The following is a 17,508-nucleotide window of genomic DNA, read 5'->3' on the forward strand; positions in this document are numbered from 1 at the left end:
TATTACACGAAAGAGGAAGTCACGGGGTACGGCGAAAGGGCAACGGGGACAAGAAGGGGAAAAGAAGAAGAGAGTGTGGGAGAGGAGCGCGTGTTCACTGCGACCTATTTGACGATTGTTGTGGTGGTGGTGGTTGGTGGTGGTGGTGGGGGTGGTTGGTGGTGGTTGGTGGTGGTGGTGGGGGTGGTTGGTGGTGGTTGGTGGTGGTGGTGGGGGTGGGGGTGAGGGATAGGTGGCACACAGAGGTGTTGTCATGCTCTCTGTCACACCCGGCTGTGTCACGCAAGCTGGATGGGTGCCTGTGTCCACTGCAAGCTGCTTGAATGGGGAAGCATATGGGTGTATGAGAACCTCAGCCCGCTTCATGAATATTTGATTCATATTTCCTGTGTGTGTGTGTGTTTGTGTGTGTCACTGGACCAGATTTGCTCACACATGTAGAAAAATGTGTCTGCAATGGAAGATAGATATAAGACAAATATATAAATTTATATGGATTTTTATGTGTGTGTGTGTGTGTGTGTGTTTTTGTGTGCGTGTGTGTGTGTGTGCGTGTCACTGGACCAGATTTGCTCACACATGTAGAAAAATGGGTCCGCAATGGAAGATAGATATAAGACAAATATATAAATTGATATGGATTTTTGTGTGTGTGTGTGTGTGTGTGTGTGTGTGTGTTGTGCGTGTGTTCATTAGCGACGGGAGGAGGAGAACGATGAAAAAAAACAACAACTGAAAAATCTGAATTCTGAATAATGTGTGACAAAAGGATACCACCTCATACACTCAGATACATAAGGGGACGAAGCAAAGTTTAGCGGGGACCGGTGAGTGAGGAGACGGAGAAGATGTGGGCTGGCTGTGTGTGTGTGTGTGTGTGTGTGTGTGTGTGTGTGTGTGTGTGTGTGTGTGTGTGTGTGTGTGTGTGTGTGTGTGTGTGTGTGTGTGTGTGTGTGTGTGTGTGTGTGTGAGAGAGAAAAAAAAAAAGGGAGAGAAAGGAAAGGAAGGAAAATGTCTTATTATTTTTCTCGCTCTTTCACTTGTCACTGCAAAAAAGAAAAAACCCTCACAAGGCTTACTTTGTGGCAGTCTAATCATGATTGCCGATCCTGAATACAAATCTCTCAGCGCTAAACACATCGAGGGAAATTGAAATGACAAAACGAAGCTCATATAACGGTGTAATCAAAGATACATTCAGTGGTGGTGGTGGTGGGGGGAGAAAAAGAGAGAAAAAGATTTAAAAAAAAATAAATAAAAAAGTTGAGCCAGTAAGAGATGAGGATCAGGGGCCAGTTATTAGCTGGGCCGGGGGTGTGTGGGGGGGGGGGATGGGGGGAAACAAAGAGTCCCAGTGTTGGAGGGGCAGCTTAACTCTGAGCCAGTTACTGTACCTTTCAAAACTAATATGTAACCATATCTGTTTTAAAAGGACGATTCATATTACTGTGAATGCATGAGAAAAGTTGTTCCCATCCTCGCGACCCAGGAAACTCAAATCCCACTTGTAATAACCCCCCCCCCCTCCCATCGCCATCGCCATCCCCATCCCACACACACACACACACACACACACACACACACACACACACACACACACACACACACAGACTCTATTGCAGGCCTGGCCTTTTGTGGAAAAGCATCCCATTTAAAAAAGGAGATGAGCACATTCAATTTTTGTAACGATGTAAAACATCTTCAGCTCTCTTCTTTTTCGACATGCACAACGGCGCTCATTGTGCTTTACTGTCACCGTGGCGACTCCAAAGGTCAGCGCGGGGTGTGGCGCGCGGGCGGACAAGGGCGGCACTGAATGGAAATTGGGTTATACGTGATCAACTAAGTTATTAATCAGATTAAAATGGATTCCCTTCTGGCCTGCTGTTTGACTAGGCAGGAGCCGGGTGTAAAAGAGGGGAAGGGAAATAAAGACCGACAAAAAAAAAAGAGAGAGAGAGAGAGAGAGAGAGAGAGAGAGAGAGAGAGAGAGAGAGAGAGGACAGGAAAGAGAAGCAGAACAATAGGCCAGTGTTGACTCGCGCAAGAGCAAAAGGAAGTCATTGTTTTTTTTGTTTTTCGAGGCTGAAGTCATTGTCGTAGATGAGTTTGGATGAGGGGCCGGCTCTGTGAAAACCGCCCCACTGCATGTAACCCGTCCGTCTGAAAGCATGTGCCCTTGCCACGGATGCCCCCTAGCTTCATCCAGGTAACCTCTCTTAATCCTGATTAAATCACTGTAATTAGAACAAGCAGTGTTCCTCCACCCCCATATTTCCCTAGTAAAACAATGCGGTGGCTTTAAAGAAATCCGGTCGCTGGGATTTGCAAACGCAACAATGCAGTTTAGATCCATCTCTGCCGAGGAATTAAGTGCATTTTCTAACTGCTAATGTTACAATGGTGCTGGCTTATTTGTCTCGGTGCATCGCTATTCTCTTTCTTATTCCCCCCGCGGTTTTGTCTCTCTCTCTCTCTCCTTTTTTTTTTCTTTTTTTTTTTTCCCGAGCGCAACTTTGTTTATTTGCGTCTTGTTTATTTGCTTCTTGGCGCTTTTTGATGTTTAAATCAAACATGTTTTTAGCGAGTGGTCGGGATCATCCTCCAACTACGGGAAATAATGCGAGTTATTTGTCTTTAATTGCCACGGAGCTTTTCAAACATGCCGACGCGCCGCCTATGTGTCTATACCTGTGTATGTTTTTTGGTGTTTTTATTAGCATCACTGCATGCCTCCATTGATGTGGAATAACAGAGGAAATAAAAGTTGACATAGTTTCTTCATTTTTTTTTTTTTTATTATTATTATTTTTTTTTTTTTACCCCCAACCCCCTGTTTCCCTCTCTCTCTGCCTTGCTCTCTGTTGTTTTTTTTATATATCTGTGTTTTTTCCTTGAAGTTGCTGCGGCATTGTCTCATTATGTGTCGACTAGCTGTGTAAGTGTAGTTATTATGCCTGTGTGTCTCTGCCTGCCGGTGCTGTTCTCTTCTCTCTCTCTCTCTCTCTCTGTCTCTCCCTCGGAGGATGAGGAGCTTTATGAGTACAACTCCTCTGAGGCGTCCTCGTCACATCTCCGGGGGCGCCTGGGGAAGGCGAACGTCGCATTCTTAAGAGGAGCAACTCAAACTGAACAAAGTCTACAGGAGTCAGGGAAGAAAAGGAAACAAACAGCAAACTAACGAGATGGGAAGCAGAGATCATGTCAAATATATTGGGTTGGAAGGCCAATTTATAACCCGTTGTTTCATGTTTCGCGATATCGAATGCGACGCTCGCTAACGTGGCTATGAGTGTGCACGGGACGGGGGGGGGGAAAGGGTATATGCGGGCTTGCATATATACATAAAAGCACTTGATTTGCACGTAAACACACACACACACAGAATCTCTCACACACACACACACAGTGTCTGAATGTGATCTCCAGCTCCCTGTAACCTCCCAGCTCCCACGCTGTCTTCACTCCTGTTTCCCCATCCTGCTTCTAAAATAATGAACAGAATAATTGTCATGTAACTTTGCGATCATCCCGCGTTCATCTCCATTTCCTTTTCAGGGGCAACTCGATACTGCCCTTCATTCGCTGTACTGTACTTGCAGGAAACGCGACGTGGCCAATATCATCGACGGTATTAGTGAATATGGCTGAGACAGAGAGAGGGGAACACGGGAAGAAGTTGATATCTGGGGAATTACCGAGGGGGGGAAAAATATTTTTAGAGTTATCACATCTGCCGAGGAAAAAAGTCAGAGACAGAGAGAGTGAGCAACAGGTACCATCTTTAGGGCTTGACAGCAGCTATTACACTTAATTGCTCTTTGTAAAACTACACTATTTGCACTTTTAGGTGACAAGGTGATAATTCACCTCTGCACAAGTTAAACTGGCAGTGTTGTTGCACATGTGAAATAGCACCTCGCCTTCGCCAGCTGTCAAAGCTGTCATCTCGGCACGGCGGAGGCACACAATGGGAGCCGGGGGAAGTGTATCACCGACAGTCGTCTTCTTCTTCTCCTTCTTCTTAGTAAAAGACAGACAGACAGGCCTCCAGACGGCTTAATCACTGGAGGAGCCCGTGCCCTCCAGCAACAAGGAGAGAAAGGAAGACGAGAGAGCGAGAGATAAAGAAAAAAACAAGGGAGGATCCCGGAGTGTGGGAAAGTGAAACGAAGGGATCTAAGAAGACAGAAAGGAGTGCTGCTGGACTTGCTTTGGTCTGAACACAGAGACGTAGTCACATATTGGTCAAAATCTGCTTGAAGTTTAAATCAGCCTCAAGCTGTTTACAAGAACCTGGTCCAGTGACACAAGAAAGACTTTTTTTATATGAGCTCTGACCCAAAACCACGCTACGAATTATCTGATCGTGAAGGGAATTTTGTAAGAAAACGATGCATTCTAATGAACAAATTGGTACGATATTGTACGAAAATCTATGCACCCCGATTCCTATGATATCTTACGAAATTAGGCGACCCTAAGTGTCCCGGAGTGTGGGAAAGGTAAATGAAGGGATGTAAGAAGACAGAAAGGAGTGCATTATTAGTGGGGTAATGTTAAGAGACACTTCGGATCCATAAGCCTCTGCGCTAAGCTATTCAGCTGATAACGCTACTCTACGCTAACTCTCCCAATGTTCGACCCAGGTGAAAAAAGCTTCTGGGGGGGTGTTTGGCTCGAGGTCATTGTGCAAAGGACCCTAGGGTGAAATTACTCCGAACCATCACTTTAAGCGACCACCGGCTGGACACGTGACGCCGGCTACAGAACTCCGTGAGATGTTGCCGAATCAGCTAGCCTGGAGGTTAGTGCGCGAAAAGGGAGAGGGAGGGGACGGGATGAGGAGGAGGGAGGGGCTCGTTTTGTTTGACAATACTTCGAACGTCAACAAGAAGTCACCCAACATTGCTTAGAGCACCTTTAACAGTTACTTTGTAGTCACTACAATGTTACTATAACCAATACAAAAGGGCTAAAACTACAAAACTAAGACCTGAAATTATCCTTCAGCTAAGAGATGACAACCATACTCTTTGCATGGGTTTCACCTGAGCATACCTCAGTGATGACTGATTGCTTCACGAATGATCTATCCGTAGCCTTTTTGTATCCTTAATAACGATACTAAATTAGACCGTAAGCTGCACCATTTGTCCCCACTTGGATCTTCGGGTGTCACCTTTTTAAACTTTCAGACCTACTTTTAAGTGTACTGAATAATAACCGCTGTGCAGGTAAGCTATCTGTCTCAGCTCATTAGTAAACACAGGGGTGTCTGGGAGCAATAAGTACCCCAGGCCTTTTCCACTTGTCAAAGCATTTTGTGTGAGTGTTTATGTGTGTGGTTGCACATGTTTGCTAGAGACAAACAGCAACCCAAATTCATGGTAATTAACCACCTGATGAGGACAGTATTATCGGCAATTACCAGGTTTTGCATTATCAAAAGTTTTAAATGTGTGGTGGAAGGGAAGGGGGGGGGGGTGTTGGGTGTATGCATGCATGCAGGTGTGTGAGGTAATATCAGACAGACCAAACAGAGATATTAAATGAGAATAGAATCCAGCTGTAAGGAGATGGAGATGGCCAGTGCCACTAACAGTGTTGGTAAGCTTTGTGTCTTAAAATGGGCTGCTCCAGTTTCCACTTATGATTAAATTGAACGCAGGTGTGGTTAACAGGGCAGTAACCAGTATTTGATGGTACTTTCACCAATATCCATTTTCCCTAGGTTGTTAAATTCCTCCCAAATTCCTAAACAACAGTTTGGGGACCAAACCTAAATGGATTCTACATCCAGTAAAGGTGTGTTGGGTGTGAAGGTATTTGTGTGTCAGAATGCAAGACTTTCCGCCCCCGAAAAATATACATATGTCACATATGTCATTTGTTCAAGCAGCAATTCCGACTTTTATTTATGTTTCTAACGGTGACGCCCTCTAGTGGCTGTAAAGGGGGCCGGTTGGCATAGTAGATTGGTCAAACAAACACACAGGAGACCAGGAGTTACGATTGAAAATAAAAGTGAACAGCAAGTTTTATTTTTTACTTTACGGACCAAGCGGTACAAGGGATATAAAGTACTCCCTTTTCCACCTCTTTAACAAAAAAGCAATGTATTATAGGAAATATTGTTACATTTACATATTTTCCAGAAAAAAGGGCCAGGTTTTAGGCCCAGTCTTTATCAGAATTGGACTTAAAGATGCTCTAAAAACCCAATTTAGGAGTTAAAAAGTTCTTAACTGAGATAACAGAACACATCAAGTGACTTACTCCTATTTACAGTCAATTGTGAGAGTAACATTTAAGAGAAACTAGGTGATCATAACTTTAATCATATATATACTAGCCAGTCAGAGACAAGGGTCTACTCTACGTCTGCCCCATTGTTCATTCTTTTTTTTTTTTTAAGTCTCAGGGCTATGGTCTTCTGCAAAAACATATGTTGTTTAAAATCTTTAATATCTCCAGTAGGAAAATGTAAAATTAAGAAGAATCAAATATTAATGTTTAATATACAAATTGGGCTTGACAAATAAGGGTTGTGCAACAGAAAATGGGTTGGAATGGAAACAGTAAGCAAACTGCAGCAGGAAAGAACTGATGCAGCTGCTAGACAAACATACATCTGACAAACCCCCAAAATAGGGAGAATTTAGACAATGAGGGAGCATAGAAAGTGATTGCAAACAAAATCAGTGCCAGCTTTATTCTTGTTGTTTGCAACCCTGATAAATGCAAAACAAAGAAAAGGAAAAAAATATATATCAACACTGTCAATCAAATGCAAATAGGAGGCTAAACATAACCTATTATGAATTACTGTGAACATTTTGCTTCAGTTAACAAAATTATTCATCATGTCCAATTATATATATTTTTTAAATAAATCCAAATCATGTCTCAGATGGTGTGCTGTCTCCTCGTATATACTCGTAAATCATTTAAGTAAGCTCTAGAGCTGTCTTAAAAACATGTAAAAAAAATTATCCACTTTTAGCAATTTGATAGAGGCCTCAGTATTGTGTAATAATTGTGGTGAGTGTTTTGGTTACTGTATCTGTGTTATACCGACCAGCATATGTGCATCTAGTATATTGTGTGTGTGTGTGTGTGTGTGTGTGTGTGTGTGTGTGTGTATGTGTGTGTGTTTGTGTGTGCGTGTGTGTGTGGGCTTGTTAATCTATATTCGTGGGGTCCAAAAACCATGAGTCCAGTATACTTGTGGGGTCCCGACAGCTTTGTGGGGCCAAAATGCTGGACCCCACAAGTTTAAAGGGCTGTTTGAGGGTTAAGACTTGGTTGCAGGATTAGGGATAGAATTAGGTTATGGTTAAGGTGAGGGTAAGGGTTAAGGTTAGGCATTTAGTTGTGATGGTTAACGTTAGGGTAAGGGGCTAGGGAATGCATGATGTCAATGACGGGTCCCCACAAAGATAGTGCCACAAACCTGAATGTGTGTGTGTGTGTGTGTGTGTGTGTGTGTGTGTGTGTGTGTGTGTGTGTGTGTGTGTGTGTGTGTGTGTTGTGTGTGTAGCTTAATTTTGTAATGTCTACCTTTCTTCCACTTAAACCAGAGTAGGTGGAAATTACACCAGTAATGCCAACTTTGATCCACTACATCTGCGCTTCACAGCAAGCCCACCAATCCCACCATATGTCTTTAATTGCCATCAGTGCTTTACAGAACCCATTTCTCACACACACACACACACAGACACACAGACACATACACACACACACACACACACACACACAATTGTAGCCTTCTCCTCCTCCACCTCTCTGCATACAGAGAGATATATATGTGTGCGTGTGTGTGTGTGTGTGTGTGTGTGTGTGTGTGTGTGTGTGTGTGTGTGTGTGTGTGTGTGTGTGTGTGTGGTCTGTACATGTCTTGCATTTTGTTCTAATATGACCTTAGCACTCATGGGTTCAGATCCTTCACAATAAAGGCAGGCTGGAGTACACTCCTACTGACAGAGGTAATTGGCCACTAGTGACATGACCAGTGCTGTATTTAGGATGAAACTTCCTTAACCCAGTGCACACACTTACTCACACACACACACACACACACACACACACACACACACACACACACGGTTACAGAAACGTTAGGGTTGTAGGACAAAAAGGGAAGACTGCATCATTGTGTATATCTCAAATGTGCAGAGTACAGGGTTACCACACATTTTTCATGGATATCATTTAAAATTCCATGACTTCTGTTATTAAGGGCCATGAAATATTAAATGTACACTTAGCCGGCGATATTTAAACATATCAGATTCAAACTCTATTTCAACATAATTTCAGCTAGCTGGCATACACGTGGGGAGAGACGGAACGAAAATAAAGAAACGTACGTGACAGTAAACTAAACGTTGTCACGCATCGACCATATTAGAGATACGTGACGTTAACAGCTACAGAAAATAAGGTTATAAGGTTAACCACAGAAGATTACTGTAATAATTAAGTTCATTAAACACAACAAAATTCCATGACTTTTCCAAATCTTTTAAGGATCTTTCTAATTCCAGGACTTTTCCAGCACCTGGAAAATGAGATTTTAAAATTCCAGGTTTTCCATGACTGTGGAAACGCTGTGAGTAGAGCACAGGCAACGGGCCCAGGATTAAGACTAATGGTTATCCCTTTTGCAGACAAGAAGCAAACATTATGTGAGTCGTGTCAATCATCCCGTCAGTGTCTCTGCCTCAAACTCAACCTTATAGTTTTTTTGCAAAAGACCATTATATACCTAAAATGGAAGTATTTTAAACTAAGTAAAGTGCTGTAAAGTGTACCAGTCTATAGTGCCGTAGAACGATAAAATCAGAGCGGCAGTTGCTGGTTGTATTTAGGTGATGACAGTTAAGTTTAGGCACCAACATGACATTTAGGGAAAAGATCATGGTTGCTCATGGTTAAAAACAATCCCGTCTTGAAAGCGCTCTGATTCATGTTGACACCACGTTGTGCTATTTCATTTTGAGATTATCTTCCATTGAATTTTCAAGTTCATAAATATGTATTTTGGCATGGCTGGCCAAATGGTAGGCCTACTATATCCATGGTATTGAAAGGGGGATTTCATTCTTGCATGTTTTGTTTTGCATGATCAAAAACCATCCACCCGCTTTGCTTTTTTCACAAATCACACCCTGGGTATGGGTATGTCAAAGTAACTAGCTAGACCTTGCCCAGTGCCTAAATTATGTACAACATCACCACTTTCAAGCGACTCCATTTTTACTGTTGCTTCATCGCTGTGCTTTTCGACACTGAGGCGGCGCCATACATGTTCATCCTCTCAAGTCCACAAAAATAGACATTTTGTACCGTCATCTAATGTGTGTACAGGAAGAGGACTCTCTCAGACAGTAGTCATCACTAGCGCTTACTTACTATAGAGCCCAATGTGAGAGCACTTGTTAACTGGAAGTGATGGGTCTAATTGATGTGAGAATATACAGCATTTCTCAATCTCTGTTCTTTCTCTTGCCTATCCACTAACTCTCTGTACGTGTACTGTATGGCCCGCTTCCCAAATTGCGAGAGGGGCTCGGCTACGAGACTCTGCCGTTTTTCTCCTTCCGGGAATCCTCGCCGCGCTCATCCAAATGTCCTACGCTCCTATCAACACTTTCACTTTCAGCTTGTCAATCTCAACCTTCTCAAGTCCTCCCGGTCCACATTTAATATATTAAATGAACGAGGGAGGGAGGCCGAGGTAATGTAAGTAATACGATGTGAGGTGCAATGTTCGCAAGCAGTCATGGCATGTACAGCACTGTTTGAATAATGTAATACTTCAAGTTTGATAATGTATGGCTATAGATAGGTCTCCACTGCAGCCAAGTATTGATTGCGTTAAGCACATCTACAGTACAGCAAACGGCACGGGTTCATATCAATCTTTGCACAGCACGCTGTACCTCAGTAACCAGATACCTTGTCTGATTACAGAGACCTCAGGGCCACTGAAGCTGTTAATGACATTTATTGGTAAATCCAATTCCTGGGCCAATTTAGGAAGGTGTGGTTTAATACTACAGACAGTGTGAATCTGTGTGTGTGTGGATGTGTATATGTGTCAGAGTGCAAGCATATTCATGTGTATTGTAACCCCCCCCCCAGCCCTTCTCTGGATATACTAATGAAGAGACGGCCACTCCAGACGTGCAGCGCGTGCCCTACAACACCACCCACGGATTCAAGGGAGAATTTCGATATTAATGATTTATGCTGTATTTGCATACAAACCTAATGCAAACCCACTCCAGATAATCACATTTTGCCAGCTCTGAATTGAGTTTTGCGGCTGTCTTTGCTACCCCCACCTTCCCCGCCCACCAAATAACAGTGGAATGTGGGTGACCCCCCCAACACAAGGGGTTTACAAGTGGACTCACCAAGAGGGAATGTAATAGTGCATTTTACTATGTAACAAGAGGGTCTATTTTCTCATCCAAGCTTTAACACACATGTGTAGCAGAACTGGCAGCAGTCCCAGCAGCAGTGATAGTAGTAACAATGGTAGTCTCAACAACAGTGGTAGTAGTATAATGTACCCAAGTACCGTTTATGAAACTTTATTACAGTTCTGAGAGGACTATTTTTTATTTTTATTTATGCTTCTTTATAGTTGTACGTCACTACATTCCAGGGACAAATGTATCTTTACAGCGCTACATTTATTTGGCCGCAGTTGTGGCTATTTCAATTTTCCATTTGATAAAATATGAACCCTTGTTGTAGAGGAAACTACTCAACAGAAAAAAATAAGTACTTAAAAATAGCTCCACTTTGGCCAGTATTAAAATACTGCTTCCTCTTTAATGCATTAGCATCCATAAAGTCAAATATATATTATGATATAATTAGGGCTGTCAAAATGAACGCGATAATAACGAGTTAACGCAAATTCCTTTAAAGGAATGTTTGTGTTTTTTTGCCCCATGATTAACACAAGCGCGTTCTGTGATTTGGGCCTCAGGGCGCTCCGTAGTTTGGTAAATCAGGAAGCGATGTAGCCGTGACGTGGTGGATGGCTAGCAGAAACAAAGCTCCTTTAGCAGAAATTAATAAAGAAAAGGGTCTTTTGAACGGCAAGTTGTGTTTCAAAGCCCTTCCAGATGGTTCTCTCCACAAGACTAACGTTATATGCTTGTACTGTCGATGTGAACTGAGTTACCAGCGGAGTACGTCCAGTCTCAAGTACCACTTGAGCATTAAAAACTTGAAAAATATCCCTTTTAAAGTACTTTTAGAACTTATACAGCAAGTTAAATATGGACAACCATGCGAATAATCACGATTAAATATTTTAATTGATCGACAGCCCTAAATAATATGATATATTATAATAAAATATAATATACTATAATATAAAATGGGTCAGGAATTATTTATATAATAATTTTTTGGCTTTGTGGCATTGATAGTTTTACTTAAATGAAAGATCAGAAAATGTCTTCTACCACTGAGCAATAGCAATAGTCTTTGTACTACGAGTGGTAGTCATTTTAAGTAATTGTAGTAACAGAAGAAGTCATGTGAGAAATAGCAAACTGAGGATTAATAACATTCATAACAATAAAAGCCCCTGTGGTATTAGAAGCACTTGCAGTTGTAGCAGTCACAGGGCAAGAAGTATTACTAATTGTTTGTAGTAGTAGCAGTAATGAAAGTACTTGTGGTTGAAGTGGAGAGGCTGTAATCATCAAATCAGTACTAGAAACACTTGTTGCTGTGGCTTCGCATGGGACCTGCGGCATGCAGTCCATCGCAGGGTTAACGCTGACACACAAACCCACTCACATTCTCACACGTAAAGACAACCGAGAGCCTCCAGTTCGTCTACTTGCGTGTATCTTAACTTTGTGAAGAAACCTGAGAATGACCCCTCATGCCACTCTAGCATCTTCCTTTCAGACTATCATTCTGGTTCACGGTGATTTCAAATTGCCCTTTACCGCGCCTGCATGAATACGCACAGCCGTTGAAAGCTGTACGAGAAGCTGTAGGAGCTTTGTCAAACCAAGTCATGCAAACTGTTCCTTCTCAAGAGTTACACTTGCACTCACTGATTGTTCATGTATTGTCCAAGTCTTGTTTGCACTGTCTGTATTGTTGTTTTTAAGTTGTCTGTATCTGTCTAGCCCACGCTAATGTCCTGTCCAAGTGTTTCTGTCTTCAAGTGCCGTAACTGTGTTCTATGTTCTATGTTTCTTCAGAACAGGAACTTGCTGGAAGCCAGTTTTTAAACTGAGTCAGGCCCGTTTTAACTGTAACTTCATTTTACTTTCAATCCTTTCCTGTATGATCAATGAAACGATGAAATGAAGTACATAAACTCAGTCACGTTCATATTCAAGCACACCACAGCACGTCTCAATTTTCCTGCAATCTTTTATATTTTGCTATGCTGTCTTTAGTGCCATCCTAGAGATTTGAATGGTGAATATCTATTGACAAGAAGCTGCATACATAATAATTGTTAATTACAGTCAGACTAGGAGAAACTAACGTGTAAAAACAGAGAAAGCCTTATCTGTAAAGGTCAAGGATTCCTAGTGGCAAAGGGAACTGCCCACACAAAGCTTTAGACGATAAGTAGGGCATTCTTACACAAAGGCATTTCTCGATTATACAGTATACATGTATATACAGTATATGTAATCATATATCAATCTTAAAATGTTAAAATGCTGCCACGATGTTAAGCTATGCAGAGAGCCCGGCTCCATGACAACGGATAATATTTTGTCACATGGAAAGGTCAGATGAACACATTTAGCTGCATTGCTTCATAAAAAAGGGGTCACTATTATAGATGATTATATCTTCTATCTACTATACATTTTATGAATGTATGCCTGTGGACATGAGCTCTACATTTCATTGACATTCTTCTGTTATCCACAGAAAGAAACATATGTATGATGTTGGGCTACCTATTGGGCCATAATGAAGCCAACAGTGGGGGGAAAAACATGATATAAAGATAAGATTAGAAACAAATGATCTGTATATAAAATCGGACAAAATGTGGCATCCTAGCTAAGAGACAGCAGATAAATAAACATTGCGCATTACAACACACTGTGTCTGGGACTTATCGAATCTGAAAAAATAAACCTTTTTCTGTAAATAAATAAATACATATTTTTGCTGTTTGCAAGTTTGATTCAAATATGGGCAACTGCCTAGTCAGTCTAAACAAATGTCTCACTTCCGTTGTGAAGGAGTTGTCGCTGATAGATCTCAGCCAACACCACCGGAGCAAGTCATTATCCTCTTTTCCTGTATTGCCTGTCTCTATAGTCTGTGTCTCACAGCTCAACACCAACTTTGGATTTTTACTTTCTTTCTACTGTATAGAGACACTTTAGCAACCACCCCTAATCCGCCAAAGAGCATTGTAAAAAAAAAAAAAAACAGCATTTCCTTCTTCAGTCTCAAGGAGCGGCTGTAACCTTAGAAGAATCATGAAAGTTGACAGTTCATTTTTCACAGGGTCATAGATCGACGAGTTTTATAAAGTAATGGGCTTTTGGGAGCCGGCTTTATGAGAACTAAGATAGTTAAGAGACATGTGGAGGAGATGGCACGCGGAGCTGAGGTCCTGCTCTTACTCATCCAGGGTTATTCCCTCCATGCTGTGGAGCGGGAGGGAGGCGCTGCACTTCCAGTAATATAAATGTGTAATAAAGATTAATCTGTTGCTAGTCGGCAGGCTGATAGCTTCTAAACTTGCTTGAAATAAGGCTGAAATCACTTCAGAGCCAATCTCAAGACCTTTAGTGGGTGTCTGAGATTCCTTTGTGGGTGTCAGGGAAAAAAAATGATGTGTGTTTGTCTTGTGTGTTTAGTGTTTTTGTGTATGCAGTGCTGGGGAAAAATTGAATTTGTGTTTCAAACACGTGTGCAGTCATGACTTTTTATGTGTGGTTTTCTACTGGTAAAGATGTCTGTGAATATATGTGTGTGTGTGTGTGTGTGTGCTTTACAGCAGTTATAGTGCCAGTAGGAGATAAACCACTCACCAGGTGCATCTGGCCTCTTCATGCCCCCCGTAGATGCTCCGCCGCCCAGGCCGTTGAATGCAGGGAGGTTGTCATTGCTGTAGGCTCGGAGGACAGATAGCATGTTCATCTGCTGCTCTAGGTGACTCTGCTGCTCAGCCTTCAAGAGTCCTTGGGGCCCTCCAGGAGACAGGAGGGCCAGGCCTTGCTGCCACTGCTTCTCCAGGGGCAAAGCTTGGTTCTTGGCTTTGGGAACCAGAGAAAGTGGTGTCATGGCAGAGGAAGATGCTGCCAAACCACCTCCACCCCTTGGGGGCAGAGAATTGTCTTGGAGATGTTTGGAGTGGTTCTGGAGGTGGTCTGAAGCTGGACTTCCTTCTCCGTCCCTCTCCACGTCCATTTGCCCATCCTCGTCTCTTTCTTCCTCCTCGTCACCCACTCCTCCCTCCTCTTCCTCTTCTTCAGAGTGATTATGTTGCTGCTGTCTCTTGGGGGTGGTTGAGGGGGTCTCACTGGCACTGCGCCCCCCAGCCTTTGCAACCTCGTCATCCGATCCAACCTGGTCCTCCTCGATGTCTCCACGGGAGCCCTTCTCACCGATGTGGTCATCCCCAGCTAAAGGTGCTCCTCCAAAGGCCTGGGTTGGTAGGTCCAGACCTTGCTCTGTTGGGGCTAAATACGCTTGAAGGCCCTGGTTGGCCCTCGGGGATCCATCATACAAGCCACCAAAGCGCCTGTAGAAGTCACTCTGGAAAGGGTTGTAAGGCTGGTCCATGTGGTTGTTCCAGCCTCCCTGGCTTTTTTCTCCATCTCTGTCTCCATCTTTGTCAAGGGCCACACCAGACATCTTAGTGTTGGAGGAGTGATTGGTGGAGGGGGTCTCTCCGTAAAGCTCCTTGCCTGTATCGGACCGCTGCTGTTGGGCCTTACCCAGGTGGTTGGCCTGGAGGTGCAGAGCCATGAGCTCCAATGAGGAGGTGGAGAAGGAGCAGAAGAGGCAGCCATGCCACGCCACGTTATCATGGATGGTGACTGAAGAGCCGGGGAGGGATCCGGATGCGGACTCAGGCCGGACCGACACAGACAGATCGAGAGGTTCATACTGGGACCCAGGTTTGCCAGGCTCGGAGTTCTTTTTGGCTTCAGCCTTATCTTCTCTTTCCTGGTCAGCCGAGACGGCCCGCTTTGCTTTGGGCTCGCCGTTGTCGTGGTAGCACTGGGCCTGGAGCTGGACTGGACTCTGGTTGTCCTTCGTATCCTTCTTCATGGAGCTGAGGACAAAGCTGTCCATGAAGGCCTGGAGAGAACCTTGAAAGTGGACTCCGTTTCCCATCATGCTTTGGTAAGCCCTGCTCAGGTCGGAGAAGCTATCTGTCGCCGTCGAGATCAGGGCGGACGGGCCGTCGGCAGTCTTCATGTTCTCAGCTGAAGAGGCGGAGTCAAAGCGGCGGTCTCCGCGCTCACGATCTCGGTCGTGCGGCGACATCATGCTGGCCGTTGCCCACTGATGTGGCAGCAATGGACCCGCCCTGAAGTCTAGGTTGGGAGGCATGCTCTTGAAAACATTACGCAGGACGTCCGGTCGAGCAAAGATGCCGCCACCGGTTGTCTTCCCGTGATCCTCTTTGTGGTCAGAAGAAGGGGCGTGGCAAGAGGATGGGCCTGAGGTGGTGGAGCCGTTTTGACGCTCACGGTGGTGGCGCTCCAGGTGGTACTTCAGACTGGCAGACTGGGTGCCGGCATAGTCACAATGAGGGCACCGGTAGGGTTTCTCTCCTGAGAGGCCAAGAAAGAGACAGAGAAACAGAAAGGGAAAAAGACAGGAAAAACAGTGAATAATTAACCTGATTATTAGATTGACTGGATATCAAAATCTATTTATTGGAGCAGGGAATGTGGACCCCAGGGTCATGTAACCTCCCTGAACAAAGAAAATTAGGTCAAATGGGTAGAGCTCACAAAAAAGATATGCATTTCATTAACTTCTATAAAAAAAAAAAAAAAGAGGATATTTCACAATTGCCTTGCTTTTAGTTAGCATCAAAACAAACGTCTAACTCCTGGAAAAAGGATGAGGGAAGAAAAGAATAACAAAGCTTAGAATGAAAAAAACTAAAACACAAAGTGATAAAGATTTCAATCTACAATGTCTTTGCTCTTTCACAGACATCGGCTCTGCTTCACTCGTGTGTGGGTGTGTTATTGCATGCGTGCGTGTGTGCATGTGTGTATTGGGACAGGGGGCTGTGGAGTAGGCATCTGAATATGGGTCGATCCAGCCCCACCAAGTGAGCCATCACTCACATCAACACCATAAAAAAACATCTCACCATATGGTGCTTTCAGTCCACTACAAGAGATAATATTTTCAGCTGACAACAAAACTGTCTCGATGATATCGGTGTTTGCACGGGTAAGCGCTGCGGCTGAGGGTGCGGCTGGGTCTATTTTGTGTGTGTGTGTGTGTGTGTGCACGCATGGATGTGTGTGTGCCTGCAGTGGGGTCATCGTGCCTCTGTTCTGGCCTTGTTTGCTGTCAGGCCTGTGCCTTGGCGATGAGAGTGCAATTTCTGGGACATTCCCTATTTGCAGTTTATCTTGAGAAGCATAAATCAGCCATGCCATAACATCTCCCCGACCACTGCCACACTGTGGAACAAAATATGGATGATACACTACGATGCAAAAACAAGTCAGTGAGTTTAAATAACAAAAAAAAAAAGAAGAAAAGAAGAAAAAAAGTGCCGGCTCCATATGTGAACCACATGCTTGTTGCAGTGAAGCCCTGTGATAAAGAACAATATGATTCACTACAGGGTACACAGATCAAAGAGATTTATATTACGGTAAAAGAGGAGTGAATCTGTTGTGTAACATTTACATATATTTATTCATGCTGCGCATCCATATTAATGAATATTCTTGATAATGGTATAACACCAGCATTATTCTGCCAGTAGTGGCAGAGGCTTCCATTGGAATGATACTTATGTTGAAATAGAACACATCCTGCTAGCAATTATAATAGGCTTGGAGTCTGAGCCAGATTTGGATTCATTAAACAATGAACAGAGAGGGGGGAAAATGCTAAGCTGGATTTTTTTTTTTTAAATATATATACATATAAAAAGTTCCCAGAGTGGAATTTCTGTTAGAGGGATAACAGTGACGGTGTGAAAAGAGAGGGGGATTGGTGGGAAAAGAAATAAAAAGGGATGGTTGTAATTTTTTGTGTATGCACATTTCTATATATACAGTATGGGGCTATAAACTGTTTAGATTATACACATGGAAACCATTTTATAAAAGGAAAAAAAAGGCATTGTTACGCAAGGCTGGTTTGAATGATTTAAGTCGGGCTGTGTAGTAAATCATGGATATAATTAGCAAATGGCATACTGCTCAAGTAATTTATCATTATTTAGAGGGCACCATTCCAGAAAAAGACTGCGATCTGCAGACCTAC

At 43.3% G+C, this 17,508-nt stretch overlaps 1 protein-coding gene across 8 annotated transcripts in view; it reads right to left on the minus strand.

The window, feature by feature from the left end:
- znf536 (zinc finger protein 536) overlaps nucleotides 1–17,508 on the minus strand; it is a 285,675-nt gene that overhangs the window by 68,364 nt on the left and 199,803 nt on the right. For all 8 annotated transcript variants that reach the window (XM_039794578.1, XM_039794577.1, XM_039794573.1 and 5 more), the window contains one exon: nucleotides 14,064–15,818. In XM_039794578.1, coding sequence (XP_039650512.1) covers nucleotides 14,064–15,818 — 1,755 coding nt within the window. The remainder of the gene's footprint in view (nucleotides 1–14,063; nucleotides 15,819–17,508) is intronic.

This window comes from Perca fluviatilis, chromosome 3 (genome assembly GCF_010015445.1).
Source record: "Perca fluviatilis chromosome 3, GENO_Pfluv_1.0, whole genome shotgun sequence".
Taxonomy (NCBI): Eukaryota; Metazoa; Chordata; class Actinopteri; order Perciformes; family Percidae; genus Perca; species Perca fluviatilis.